This window comes from Lepisma saccharinum, chromosome 12 (assembly GCF_977018435.1).
Source record: "Lepisma saccharinum chromosome 12, izLepSacc3.1, whole genome shotgun sequence".
NCBI classification, from domain to species: domain Eukaryota; kingdom Metazoa; phylum Arthropoda; class Insecta; order Zygentoma; family Lepismatidae; genus Lepisma; species Lepisma saccharinum.
Genome location: NC_139240.1, coordinates 58401906 through 58417270, shown reverse-complemented (window position 1 = coordinate 58417270; position 15365 = coordinate 58401906). Strand labels below are relative to the sequence as shown.

The 15365-nt window shown below is 39.9% G+C and overlaps 1 protein-coding gene across 7 annotated transcripts in view; it reads left to right on the top strand.

Moving 5' to 3' along the window:
* LOC145996132 (eukaryotic translation initiation factor 4 gamma 3-like) overlaps positions 1-15365 on the top strand; it is a 198690-nt gene that overhangs the window by 55540 nt on the left and 127785 nt on the right. Inside the window, exon 2 of one of the 7 annotated variants that reach the window (XM_083132443.1) lies at positions 6232-6380. The exons of 4 other annotated variants lie outside the window; for them this stretch is intronic. In XM_083132443.1, the coding sequence (XP_082988569.1) occupies positions 6338-6380 (43 nt within the window). In that variant the 5' untranslated portion in view covers positions 6232-6337. Of the gene's footprint in view, positions 1-5814; positions 6381-15365 lie in introns of those variants that run through there. 2 more of the 7 variants (XM_083132442.1, XM_083132445.1) reach the window with 2 other exon arrangements.

Here is a 15365-nt window from a genome sequence, read left to right as displayed (position 1 = left end):
AACTTGATTGTTTCTGATAAGGGATTTTTTCCGTCGTAAATGCTGAATAATACTCCACAATCTGTTCTAAATCCAGGTGTGATTTCACAGGGAAATAATGCGTGGGTATTGGCAGGTATGATAAACGCGTCTGAGCCTCATCTGGGGGGTATTTAGCGATTGCCATAACATGCTGTGAATCAAATTCGAAACCGCACAAAATATTTAATTCTTTTTGGGTATGTTTTTCGCTTTATCTACCTTTGCAAAGTTTGCGATTGGCAAATATAGCTATGAATGAGCAATCATAGAAGGCTTACTCAGAATTCAAACCCAATGATAGGGTTTTTACAATGGAGACTTAAAACAAGTATTACATAGGCGTAACGTATAACGGGGCCACCTGCCCCCCAAAAGTTTCAAGTTTAAAAATATTTGATAACCTGCTACCTGAGGAACAAAGAAATATGTTTTTTTGTTTTTTTTAAAGTTATTTCTCAGATGTAAGTTATTTAGTAAAATAGTCCTGGACGCAATTGTTATACGATTGAAACTTTTTGATTCTGCCTCTCCCAAAGTCTGGCGCCAAGTTCGATTCTGCCTCTCCCAAAGTCTGGCACCAAGTTCGATTCTGCCTCTCCCAAAGTCTGGCACCAAGTTCCTGCCTCTCCCAAAGTCTGGCACCAAGTTCGATTCTGCCTCTCCCAAAGTCTGGCGCCAAGTTTGATTCTGCCTCTCCAAAAGTTAGGGCGCCAAGTTTTTGATTCTGCCCTACAAAAGTTTAGGTGCCCAGTTCGATTCTGCCCTCCAAAAGTTAAGTGCCAATTTAGATTCTGCCTTCCAAAAATTAGATGCAAATTTCCATTCTGGCCGTCTCAAGTTATGGCCCCAGTTCGATTCTGCCCTCCAAAAGTTAGATGCCAAGTTTGATTCTGCCCTCTCGAAGTTACGCCACAAGTTACACCCATGATCCTTATTCCTTCATTTCTTTCTTTCTTTCTTCAAATCGGCTAGGATAGATATTATGGACACCTTTAACAATGCAAGACCTTAATGTTTTAAAAACAGAACGATCGTTACAAGATGTAAATACTGCATTCGACGTATTACGTTTATAAATCGCAAATCTTTAGCTGTGACTTTACCAACATCAATGTAAATATTCTATTGTACTCAATAATGAGTTTTCGGACGTTTTATGATTTAAAGGAGTACTTCGTAACAGTTGACGTGAAGTTCGTGCTGAAAGATATGGCACGTCACCTCGGCAATGGCATGATATTTTCTAAGTTGCAGAACGTAGATTAACAGAGCGTGTTAAAACACTGGAATTCACATTTTCATCATGTCTCGTTAATTTTTGTAGCATAATCCTTCCGAACGTGAACCCTGGCCATGTTGTTTGCGACTTGAACGTTCAGAGCCGACCTCCGTGAAGGAGTGCTTAGCACAGCGCGCTAGGGGTTCCGGTTCGAATTCCGGCATGGGCATGGATGTTCTTTCTGAGTGTCCCTTCATCAATTTCATCATATCACTCATACTCATCTTCGCCACTAACCAAAAGTAGCAGAAAAGCGAAGTAAAATAAACCAAATCATCGACGTGTGATGAATCTAAACATTTTCAGGCATGCTTTGTTTCCGTAGCTGCTGCTAATGGATTTGAAATTCGTTGCAAATACGCGTTTAATCGAGTCTCTGTTGTTAATTAATTTTGTGAACGTTGAACTGTGAATTAGAGGGAAAATGTAATGGAATGTGTTACATTTTGGTATCTCGGTTGTTACTTTTACAATAATTTTGATGTAAATATATGTAGCAGAAAATAGGGGCTTTTCACAAATAATTTCTGTAGGCGACACAAATAGATTGTCCACCTGTACCAAATTATTTTAGTATTTTGACCAAGTAAGGCTTCCTTGCGTTTTGATTTATGGCTAAGAAGGTGCTGAAACGATTTTTGGGTTAATTTTAAAAATATCAATGCTTTCTGTGTTGATGACACATGCTGATCCGTATCTTTCATCTTTTTCTGATCTTATGATGAGTCAGTTGTTTGCTAATTAAATTAGTGTTCAGAATCAAAATATATTTGATGTTAGCAGTACAGTTAATTTGGAACTTTATCGTGCGTATTGTAAGATATGGGATAAGCACCTGTGCTAAACGAGTCTCAGGACAAATCCGTTTTCTTTAGCCAATTGCATATCGTACCAAAGTTCAGAACAGAGGCTGTCAGTGAATTCTTAGCCACATCAGGAAGAAAATTTTAGTTGGTACAGTCTGGGTTTGTACACTTCTGGGTGGTAACAGCCCTTTTGACGTTTAATGGTATCGTTACAACCCACAACTGGCCGTGCCTGTACAACATCTTGTCCTAGTCCCATTAGTTTCTAATGATGCCCTTCTCAGTGTACAACTTCTCGTATTACTAGGGAGCGGAAGTTGATGAAATGTCATCTTTTTTCTGACACGTTGTCCATTTAAAATACACAATATTACACTTAGTCTAGAACCCAAAAAAGGTAATTTTAAAGTGCATTTGTTTGCATTTTTGCCAATTTTCAGGTTGTAGGTCATTTCCCCCGATTTTCGGCATTTTCCCGTCATTTTTCGCAATATTCGGTGTATTGTTTCGTCATATTTTGTCACTTCTTTCATTTTGGTAATATTCTTGAGTCTTTTCACCAAGGTGAACATAGGCCTATATATATCTCGCAGGATTGCAATTTACGAGCTTTTTCATTAAGTTGTTTTAAAATTATTCTGTTGTTTCCATTGGAAATCCTCGTTGCATATTTTAATTGAATGTGCATGTGCTTTTTTTTTTAAAGCAAGATTGCATTTTGTTTAATTTCCATTTCAATTTTTAACCTGAAACTAACAAATTTAATGTTCATTTTTTACTTCATTTTCCCCATTTTTTTAGGACATTTTATAGGTCATATACCTATATTTTTTAGGTCATCAACTTCCGCTCCCTACTTATTACCTTCAACAACGTCATATTGTTCTAGTAAGTAAACATTAGTTTGTTCCAGTTAGTTCTAAACTGATTTTACCTGAAGATCATTATACATGTACATGTATATATATGCACACATACATATACAGTGGAAAAAAATACTTCTCCCCCTTCGAACAAGTGTTCTCGGGTTATCAGGCAGGTTAAGTCGATGTTAGCGTCCAACGTTTCGAGCACATACATTACTCTCTCGCCATCCCTACCTGTGTTACTTTGAGCTACCGGCAATAAAGCTCACAACTGCACATTTCTTTGAGGATATATTGTTACCGAGTTATGATGTCAATTTTTTTAATGTTGACGGTTTACACACCTGGATCATTTAAGAAAAGTTTTTTTTGAGAAACTTGTTTTGAGTTAGCTAAGATAACTAATCAAACTAAAAATATACATAAGGACAAACATTTTCCATAAAATTTATACAGTTCATTGAAGTCTCGCTGCATGTTAAATGTTTATCTATTTGCCATTTGGTATTAAAAAGAAATTGCTAAAAATAAGTAGCGGGAAGTCGGCCAGGGTTCGATTGGAGCACTGGACGTAACAGTATCAAAACCGGAACGGTTGTTCAATACTAGATTGTACTCCCTTGCTCGTGAATAATCCACTGTTGTTGTCTGTACGCTAAGCGGAATTTCATAACGTGTTCTCCGAGAAATTAACCCCACCTCTACGTACGCCATTGACACCATCGATGAGAAAGAGAATCTTGGTTTGAATTGCGACCTCCTTTCTTGTACTTGCAGATAAGATCGAAAGCGCCAAAAGCAAGGAAGAACGACTAAACCAGTTTCATCGTTCTTGGCCGGAACAACTTCAGTTGATGAATAAACTGCCATTGACGTTACGGGTTTTCGCACCCCTTCCTGGCTGTATGCCTGGAGAGGTGCTACTGTAGAAGCTGTTACTTGGCGATTTTTGTCAGGCTAGCAGTTCTGAAGTGTGGAACGTAAACATTTTTCAGTAAATGTTACCTCATTTTAGTAGGAAACAATTGGACAATGTTTCCTTAATGTCTGAAGACACAATAGGATGTTCATTAGCCGGAATTGCTGTTATAGTTATTGATTGATTTGAATTAAAATTCTTGGGTGCGTCGGCACATATGACCATTTGGCACTCTTCAACGTGTACGTGGAAATATCTCTCCTATCTAAATTTATGTAAAGGTTTAGAACAAAGGATGTAAGTAGTCCTTGAGAAAGTTTAAAAGTGCAAGTTTGTAATGGGACCTGCACAAGTCAAGAATAAACTGACAACTTCCTAAGAAGCCCTTCAGAAAGTTTAAAAGTGCAAGGTTGTAAGGGGAACCTGCACAAGACAAGAATAAACTGACAACTTCCTAAGAAGCCTTTGAGAAAGTTTAAAAGTGCAAGGTTGTAAAGGGACCTGCACAAGACAAGAATAAACTGAATTTCCTAAGAAGCCTTTGAGAAAGTTTAAAAGTGCAAGGTTGTAAAGGGACCTGCACAAGACAAGACTAAACTGACAACTTCCTAAGACGCCCTTCAGAAAGTTTAAAAGTGCAAGGATGTAAAGGAACCTGCACAAGACAAGAATAAACTGACAACTTCCTAAGAAGCCTTTGAGAAAGTTTAAAAGTGCAAGGTTGCCTGCACAAGCCAAGAATAAACTGACAACTTCCTAAGAAGCTTTTGAGAAAGTTTAAAAGTGCAAAGTTGTAAAGGGACCTGCACAAGACAAGAATAAACTGACAACTTCTTCACAGGCAGTGAAAGAGCTCTTCCTAAAAAGCTAAAAATATCTGTTAAAACACTGTCATCTCCCATGAAAAGTCTGCCTGAGGAAAGCAAGAAAAATGTCAAAAAAGATTGAACGCCCCTCTTCTGTCTTTAGGTTACTCGAAGATTTGATGTTGAAATACATGAACTAATTGGGGGTCACTGGTCCCGTGTCGGATTCCTGGTGGGAGCTAAAAAATATATCGATGTTGACTGCGTCGTGAGGACAAACGTTGAGACGCTTGAAGACAAGTAGCGGGCTCCGGTCTCGAAAACCAGAAAACAGTGGCGATGGGAGTCGATGCGCTGTCCACGCGTCACCCAACGAGAAACAGTTTTACACTCCTTCGCCACGGAGTTTATTTTACATGACACTATTTCATCACCTCTTCCTGTTTGTATTTTACTGCAGCCCACACCATTGGAATGCATAAGGGTAGTAGTTTTTTTTGGGGCGGGGGGTTCCGAACTCGAACCAAAGTCCCCTTAGTGTGACACGCAAGTTAACTGCCTCAGGTAGAGGAAGCCTATTTGCAAATGATGCACACTTCCTCGAAAGCCAAATATTGACTCGGAATTTACTTGAATTAGTCAGAATCGTATCAGAATTAGTCACGCCGATTGCCCTACGATAAGCGTGCCGTAATCAAGAAATAAACGGATGTCCTGAAAAATCATGCAGGAAATAGTTTCTTTACTTCTCCCAGAGGCAGGTCGTGTGCGAACGTGCAGATTGGACGGAAATCGTAAACTAGTTTTTTTTCCGCAGCGAGATTCGAACTTAGGATCTCGCGTCCGCAAGACGCGTGCTGGAGTCGTTGCGCTTTGCTGTACCGACTACGTGCGCAGACGGATTGCTATGTAAATTCGGTCAGAGGTAAGAAGCATCCACACGAGTTTTCGGCCTGTGCACTTCTAAAGGTTTCATTGAACTCCGACGAGGTTTGGTGCCTCAAGACTTTGGCCTTCCTTACATTCCCCCCTTCCCCGCCGCACTGGGTAGACTCTTCCACGGTTCTTGACCTCCCCGTGTAGCGCGTAAAGCGGAATACAGCCAAGTCGGGTTCTAAGGCAGTAATGAATTTCGTAGTGAGGAGGGTTTTGCAACATTCCGCTCGTGGTGGAACGTGTGCGAAGGTGCTCGACTCGTTGTGTTGATTTTTTATGCGCTGTCACTATCGGGAGATAAATCAGAACGTGTTCAGTGCTGTTTGATCGATGTTCGCGCGAGTTTGACAAATCTTTCGAAGTGTCTGCGTGGTGTGGTACTGATATCTACTGCGTCGCCGCGCCACGTCAAGTGCTTGTGAATTTACGACACTCGTCACAGTAGAAATTTTGTGCAAAGGAATGATTTGGTAGTTGAGGTCCTCTGTAATGTAAGCTAGTGGTTGAAAATTAGGTGCTAACTTAGCAAGACTAAAGTTCAAAATGCTATGTGCTTGCAATGTGAATTTAGCAATGAGTTCGCGCTTCTGTTTTCTAGGAGGCGGTACCACGAAGTGGTAGGACAACAGGTAACACGTGGCGAACGAGTGCTATTAAGCGGGCTATCAAACAAAACCGTGGACGAGATGTCGAGTTAGAGGATAATGGTGATCCAAGACGGAAATAGGTTTCTCATGTATCCTGTAGGTGAGTAACGGTACTTTTTTCTAAAAAAAAATCATTCCCCTTGTCTGTCCGTCTTGTGTTATATGCGTGAAAGCCTGAGTGTGTGTAGTTGCATAGTGGTGTGTGTTCATGGCATGAAAAAGCAGCATCGGTGCACCTGGCAGTATGGGAAAAATTTGTTACACTTATATTTTTTTGGTGGGAGGAGGTGACACGTTCTATGAATGGCAGGTTGGGAAGGATCTCGAGTCAACCGTTTTCTGATGCGGAAATTTGCCCGCAGCTTCCGTGACGTGGCATGCCGAGGGAAGGGGAACAAAATGGCAAGGTTGCCAGTTCGGGAGGGGAGAGGTGCGGGACAGAGAGAGATATCCCGTTGTGGAGGACGTGACCGACCACTATCAACCGTGACAGCTACGAACAAAATGGTTGAACGGAACTCATCCTGTACCCGCAAGGCACATTCCTGGCATCTCAAAGATTCCAAGAATCCTTATGATCACAGGCTCATCTGGAAGCCTATTTAGGCGTACAAAATAATTAAGAATCGTGGGTAAAACCTGTAAGCTTGTCATGCACCTGGATATTTGGGTCATGCCAGTGGCGTAGTTGAAGGAAGCATGTTCGCTTCATGGTGTTGAACTATGGGGCTTGTTCTGCACGAGAAATTTTTGAACTCCCCGAAAAGAGAACAGTTTATTTAATAACCCAATTACCGTTGCAGTGGATATAACTCTTCTCTCCCAAAGAAAAAAAAGGGATGATGGAAACAGATGAATAACGTTGCAGTAAACGTTAAACTCTTGGGACTCTTACTTGCCCCCTCCCCCCAACAGGTGTGCACGGGCCCTATGAATCGACCAGCTGTTGCAAAACTCCCGATAGCCAGATTTCGTTCGAATTCTGGCAGCATATCTCGGCCTCATTCCACTTGGGAATTCCATCCTGCAAAGCGCAAAACAAATACAGGGTGTTCAAAAACAATAAGTGCTGGAAGTCGTCGCCATTGTGAAATTCACGCAGGTGAATCATGTATTTAAAGACTCAATGTTTGCTGTGAAACTTCACAAGATAAAACAAAAACACAGCTAATCACATGTCTACAGCAACAACTTTGCCTGGTCAGCTGTTATGCAGTTTACAACACCCATTAATGCGGTTTTCACTGTTAATCACCACCTAACAAGCAAATATAATAATCATCATTTCCCCATAAGGTTGCGTCTCTTTTTGATCACCCTGTATTTGCGAAGGGGAGAATGTAATGTATCGTGATAAGTTATACATTGAGGCCGTATACTTGTAGATCCTTTTTACCTTACAATTTCTGGGAAGAATATAGTTTTGTAAAAGATTGGAAAGAAGCGACTTGTACCTTCGCCCGTCTGCGCTCCGCAGGGTCGTGCACTTTTTTTTTTGTATGAATACGGCACTTAGCCCATTTTATATTGGGGAATCGGGGACGAAGGTGGAGGCTGATATAAACACCGTGTACATGGCGTGGCAATGGAACATATCGACATCCTTTGGACTTTTTCCGTCCATAGTTTCAGAGCGAATGAATGAGATTTGTATTGTGGTACTTTGTTTCAAGAGAACATTTCTGGAAAGGTAACTGCTGCAGTGCAGTATATCTTCCCTCTTTCAGCACCAATGATTGCTTTGGTGTTTTAAGTCCACTTGATGCACAGTAAGGCTAATCGGGATTGGACCTACAGTGTAAAGTGGAATCCGAACCACTATGTGCGTCCACCGCGTATCGAGCCCGGGACCCTTTGATTACAAGGCGAAGACGCTACCACTGCGCCATCGGGGAGGCCCTGACATCAGTGTTACAAGGAATGCAACAATGACTGTAATTATGAGCAGCAGTACGCATACAGGTACGATTCTAGCATGCTTGAACACCCTTGAAACAGTTCAGGATTATCCCGTGCGATTTACATAGTACTAGCACTACCAAATGCGTCGATTGTGCCACGCGGACTTGTAAACACAGGACGCCTACCTAGAGGGGATGTGCGGTTTTAGCTCGCATGCGTCGTGCACAGAAGGGGCGGAGTAGTGACGTAACCAATTCATGCACTTCCATGATGCTTCGTCATATCCTGTGAATTTTCGCTTTCTTAGGTCGAATCGGGGAATGGTGAGAAAAGATTTCGCAATCGAGACGGGAAAAGAGGCGATGGCTTTGCATCTTTCAATTATTTTTTTCTAAAACACCCTGATATGTTTGACTAATGCTTTCCAAAAAATATGAAATAGAATTTTTATAGGAAAATTATATTCGCGTTTGCCAGAAGCGCCAAGATTTTTGTAACGTCACCCAAAATGGCAAGGACACATGACCCCTGACTGAGGTGTGAAATCCTTAGAGAAAGAAGAGGGTGGGGGAAGGTCTCGTATACACAGTGCACTTGAAATAGAATGACAGGTGGGTGGATGGGTGTTTGTTCGCACCCTAGGATATCCGGAGTGATGCCACAATGAGACAGGTTAGGATAATTTGTTTAATTTTTCCTGACTGAGGGGGGGAGGGGACGGCATAACGCTCACCAAATGTAGAAAAAACAAAATAATTCAGGAGCCAGACCCCCCCCCCCAAATACGGTCTAAGAAAGTGGTGAATCCAGCTAACATAAAGCTACCCATTTTGAAATATGATCTTAAAACTTAATTTATTCATTAATACAAAATTGGATTAAAGGTAATTAATTCTTGGCCCAGAGTGACCTTCCTTTTTAAAAAAGGCTCAATTGGATAACTACACTGGACATTCTACCATATATTTTAAAATTCGGTTAGCAACAGAACAATTTATAATGGCATGTTCCGATTTATTCTGATGTAATGATACACCTGCTACAGAAAACACATACTGTACTTGTTATTTTAAAATGAAAGATAGATTTCCATAAGCGAACTTGAAATATTAAGAAAAAAATACATATTTGTTTAGAACTGAATTTGATAAATCAGGCACCCTGTATTTTACTACCCCTGAAACCCACCACCTGGAGCACTGTATGTGTGTGTGCTTGTTCGTAATACAGGGTGTCTAGAAAGACCTTCTTCCATCATAACATATCTGGCTGAGAGATATTAATATCCTTACTAAGGTATATTTGAAAACTAGTTGCTTATTATTATCGCTGATATAAAAAAGGACTCCTTACCCTGAAAAATTTAAGGGGAAATTTTGTATGAGATGGTTGCTGTGTTCGGAGGAGTCGTCGTCCTCTTTTTCCTCCTTGCATTTGGAAATTTTGCATCCTACCCCCAACCAATGAAAATGTTGAAAAAATGCCGTGAAACTGAACATAGATTAAATAATACAATTTTTAACTTTATTCACAAACTTATCTTTCAGATTTCGATATTTTTTTCAGAAGAGAGGTTATACTAATAAATCTTGTGAATATTAGTTCATTTTGCCATCATTGTATAGTCATGAGTTATATTTCATTTTAGCTGCTGTAAAGTAGCACAAGAATATGTGTTAATACCTTGAATATGACAACTTTTCTAACTGATCACAAAAAGTTAAGGTTTATTACAATTGTAATAGGACAGAGTAGCAAAAAATTGAAGTAAGTACAAATTTTAAGAGTGCTGAAAATAATAGGACCAGTGATCACAGTGCTGGCACGGTGGATCATGGTTTTGGGTGGGCACGGCTTCAAATAAAAATATATTATGGTCTTGATATTGGTATTACATAATCCAAGTAAGTAAGGTTTCTATTATGTACATTATTATCTTAACACTCATTTTTTTAGTAATAGTAATAATAATAATCCGTGGCATTACAGCCCGTGAGGACCAGTGCCTACCTACAGACTGCTGGTCTCACTTCCGTCAAAGATGGGCAATCATCTAACCAGTTAGAGAGTGACATGTCGTTAGCACAATGAACCCTCAGTTATTATTCCATGACTGGGTTACACTATTCATTCGTAGCTTCCCAATTTTCTCACAATGGTGGGTGGCCACCAGTTCCATACACAGGTCGAAATCTCAGAAGAAAAGTTATGCTTCCCCCAGGAAACTCGAGCGTGCATGCATCCCATACCTTGCACTTTAGACCGCATTACCATGGTGTGTGACATTTTATTTTCTTAACGCCATGGATCAAGGAAACTAGTTTGCCACTGAGACATCTGGTGGTGAAACTTCCGAATTACTAGCAGCCACTGACGATAGTTTCGCGAGCGGGTCCAACGCAAGAATGAGTCTGTGCATTTTCCTCCGACACTGCAGTTCTTCCTCTACAATTTACCTATCCTTAGTGCAGCACATGAAACTTAGATGTACTGTGACCGTATGTTTTGCTGTTTAAGTCCATTATGTGCCTCCACCACATATCGATACCAGGACTCTTGGATGACAAGGTGATGACTTAACCATTAAACCATTGAGGAAGCACCCAACATTTTTATTTACAATGACATTTTGACAAGATGAGCTGTAGCCCACTGTTGGAACAGCACCTGAGTAGTCATGCAAGAACGTAAGAACATTTATTTTTAGACAAAATTCAGTGACTCGTTGATTCTGGGTGCATTTTAGGATGCATGCAAGGACATACCGATTAGGGAGGACCGAGATTACACTGCCCCAATACTTGGAGAGTATATTGCATTAATTTTGATGCAAATAATTTATATTAATTATTTGAAACGTACTAAATTCAAAGTAAGATTTTTTTCCTCCAGTGGCAGTATCTGACTCATTCATTACTACTTTATTTATTCTAACCAACCAGACCTACAATAATTTTTCTATGGATATGTATTCCTGTTCAAATAAAGTGACACACATTTGAATTCTTCAAGCCTATAAAATGTGCCACTTTGTGTGGATATGAGTTTACCTTACTGCCCATGTTGCTCATAAACCTATGTTGCCACGGTACATAGGAATAAGAGTTGAAGGACTCTTATAAGTCACTACTATGTTACCTGTGGAGGATTTTGCTCAAGCACCAAATAGTTCACGTGTATGATGTTAGTGTACAGAAATGCACGAACAGGCAAAATGAGAGATATACACTCGAAGCCCAGTATATGTGGAAATGAAATTGATGGTTGTGGGCTGAAACTACCAAGGCAGATATTTTACATGTGCATATGATTATTGTCACATTAAAATGAAATTCCATTGCACCAACTTGAGCGTAAAATGTAGTAACAACATTGTGTAGGTTGTCTCCACTTGCTTGTAACATTTCATTGTCGGGGTACAGTGCAGTACATGAAGGTATGAACTGAAAGACTAGCTTTTGCTTTTCTTTGGAGGGTTGATGTGTTTGTACACAGAAAATACATATACTTTCACTCTTTAGGGGGAAAATAAATGCATATTAAGATAATATTACTGTTATTATTCAATACTTTCTTGAATGTGTGCATGGCGATTGTTCACAGGAAAAATAGAAAATGGAATTGATTGTGGTTCTTGCTAATTTTCTTCATTGTGCTGCCAATCCTCAATCTTTCTATTTTAATCTTCCAAACTTTGTACCTTTTCCTCTCAACTAGCCTAGTACATTATTTGTATTTTTATGTTTTAAACTCGTAGGAAAACCTGGGGTAAGGTCCTGGAAATAATGAAAGAAATATCAGAATGACACTCATGAAGGCCTGTTTTTTAAATTTTATTTTCTACACTGCCAACCTCCATGGTGGAATGGCTAGCACACTCAGTGCCAGGGCTCTTGGGTTTGAATCCTGGCATGAGCATGGATGTTCTTTGTAAGTGTTCCTTCATAAATTTTATCATATCACCCATCCTCATTGCTGCAATTAACCGAAAGTGACAGAAAAGCGTTGCTTAATATAAAATATCAATCAAATACTACACATTAATAATAATTAGCGTGCAATCTTAATTGGATGTCATCCATTGTCTATCAGAAACTATAGAGCAACCAGAAACAAAATATCCTTCAGCCAAAAGCGTTCATGCATCTTCCCCTCCATCCCTTCAGCTTGGTCTAAGGTGAAGCCTGCTCCACTCTACCCCTCCCCTCCATGTGCGAGTGCGATGCACACAACACATGGTTTTGCGCATGGTCCCTCTATAAACTAAGTACTTTTTCAGGGCTAAGACCTAATAGCTTTTTACTGTGTGACTTGTCACCATGTCAAATCAGCTTAAATGTACATTTTCATTACTACTTTGATATTGTCCCAACACCTCTCACTCGTTTATTCATAATTTTTAACTTTCGTACTTACCTATTATGCATTGCGAAGGATTCTTGAAGGTGGTATTTTGCTTTTTTCTTGAAAATAATTTCAATTTCTGACATGAGTAATTATTGTTCCTGCTTTTTTGGCTTGCGTAAAGAGACAATATGGCAAGACAGCTTGACTAGCGTGGTAGATCATCAGTTGGTATGCAGTGTTTTCAACCTTCTCAACCGAAAAATGCCTTCTCAACTGAAAAATCCCCACAAACCATGCATGGATAGCCCCACGAACCATGCACGCGTAGCCCCACAAGCCAGTCATGGATAGCCCCAATTCATGAATAGCCCCACGAACCATTGCACGGATAGCCCCACAAACCATGAATGGGAAGGTTAGGTTCTGTTAGGTTTGGCAAACATAGTTAAAATTGTCATCTTCTTGCAAAACAACAGTGTGGTTGGAAACACTGACAAGGTGTTACGTCATCAAACGTACGCAACATTTGGTTCACATAGTGGTTGGAAATGAATGCAATGGCAATTGTGCGTCGGAGAGATATTTCTGTTGAAATATATATGAATTGCCGGTGAAATAGATTCCACCATGAAAGAAAATACCTCCACGAACTTCTAAATGCTACAGAAACTAATTTCCGTAAGTAGTTTCTTGTGTAGAGAGAAGAAATCCGTTGGGACGATATCGAAGTGTTACCAAATTTTCAAATACAAGAATTGATGAACTGGAAAATCTGAAGTAGTAAATTCAAACTCTCCATTAAATGACCACCGGTTGCCATTTTTGAGAGTGGAAAGTTTCAAATATACAAAATATCTTATTGTGTACCCCCCCCCCCCTACAAGGCAGCTATGTACTAACCACCTTTACAATTCCAGCCCCTCCCGAAAAGAAATTCTTCTGTATGCCACTGTGCTCAGTCAATATTGACACTTTGGAGTTCCTAGCAGGTGTCAGAACTCTTGCACCAAAGGCAGAAGCGTAACTTTGTCATGCAGTGGTTCTTATCTGTTTACCTACACTACCTTGCATGGCTGGACAGTTATTAGTTTTTTTTGTTTTTTACTTTTCCTTCCTCTTCACTTGTGCACGAGTTCCCTCATGTTACCATACTTACAACTTCCTGCCCATGCTCCGGTGTCAAAAACGTTAAAAGATTACTTCTCTATTTTTGCTATGTACAGTTTTTCCTTTTATGATGATATAAACACTGAACAAAGGTGAGGGATGATGCCTTGAAAGCCATACCTTTGGCAACACAAGGTCAGGATTACATGGTAAACACTTCATTGCATCACCTATGCTCCCTCAGCTCGCTTGCAGTTGACTCTTGTCTACAGTGTCAGAGTGTTTAGGCTTTTGGTACACCTGTACCTCTTCTCTTTGCCAGGGATGGGATGAAACCTACATTGGACCTATGATTTTATTACAAAATTCGGACAGGCAGAGCTAGTGTGTGTCTTCGCATAATTGTGTCCAATTTTGAAATTTGTTGCACAAAAAGCAGGTTTGGCAATTTTTTTTGTTTTAAACATGTTTTGAACAGTGTTTTAATAAAAAAAAGGTTTACAAATTATGCCCAAAATATTTACTTTCTAAGAATAATCATTAAGAAGGAATCTTAATCAATTCAACAATAAAATACCTATTTACCTTATTCTTAAATCTCGCATATAAGATATTTGAGAATGTTCAACTAATCCACAGTTTGCCAGCTGTTAATTTGCTTCAGTGGCTATGCCTGTAGTGACTAACTAGCCCAAGTGTCTCATGGTAAGTTTACACAGGTTGAAGCAGGCCTAAAAGTGACAACGAAATCACTTTTGTTCTCCTCTGAGATGAGTTGCTAAATCTGTGAAGTAGTTCTTGTGTGTGTCATGCATCATCCTTGTGCATAGAATGAAGGATGAAACCCTTGTAACAATAATTACATATATCTAACAATTCACATTGTACCATAGATGTGATTTTTAGCGGTAGGGTAAAAAGAAGGAAAGCCATGCTTTTGTGACACCTGCCAACATAAACTTTACAATCAAATTCTTCCCAAATGCAATGCATCATGTCGGTATCAATTTGATCAAAAGCACTAATGAATATGAGCCCGCAGTTCTGCTAGATCACTCTGTAATGGAGGCACAAATGCTAAATCCTTCACATAACCACACACACAAAAAAGTGACACCGAACAGCAGTTGTTGATCATAATTTCCAGGACAGATCCACCTGTTTGTCGCTCTGGGGGTTAAGAATTCGTGGATATCATGATAGAACTGGGGCGAAGCATCATCTAACTGGTGGATAAAGTTCTCACTGTCTGTCTCCAACTGTGGCATGAGCCAATTTTCTAACATGTCAAGATATCAGTATTCTGTAATGGTTGTTCGCTGAAGAAGAGGGGCCTTAAACTCTAAAGTGTGAGGTTGCCCAAAAAGCATTAAGTTTCAGAAAGTCACGAATATGCTCAGCGGCACCACGGGAACAGAAAACCCCCATTACTTGAACCAACTTAACATCATGAAACTGCTTCAATCATTTGTAGACCCCTTTACAATTGATAAATGCAGGACACCAGAAACCTATTTCCCCATGAGACCAAGAACCTTTGTAAATAAAGCAATACATTGTACAGCAAATATTCCAAGTTACTATGGAAAAGTCCCTTCCATGACAGGTTCAGTGGTCAGCAGTAATGTTTAGTTGTGAGCACGTGTAAAATGTGAGCACTGTAGTGAACTCCTTTGGTATCGCTACAGACAATGATGACTGTAACAAGTAAGCTCAAGGGGATATGCTA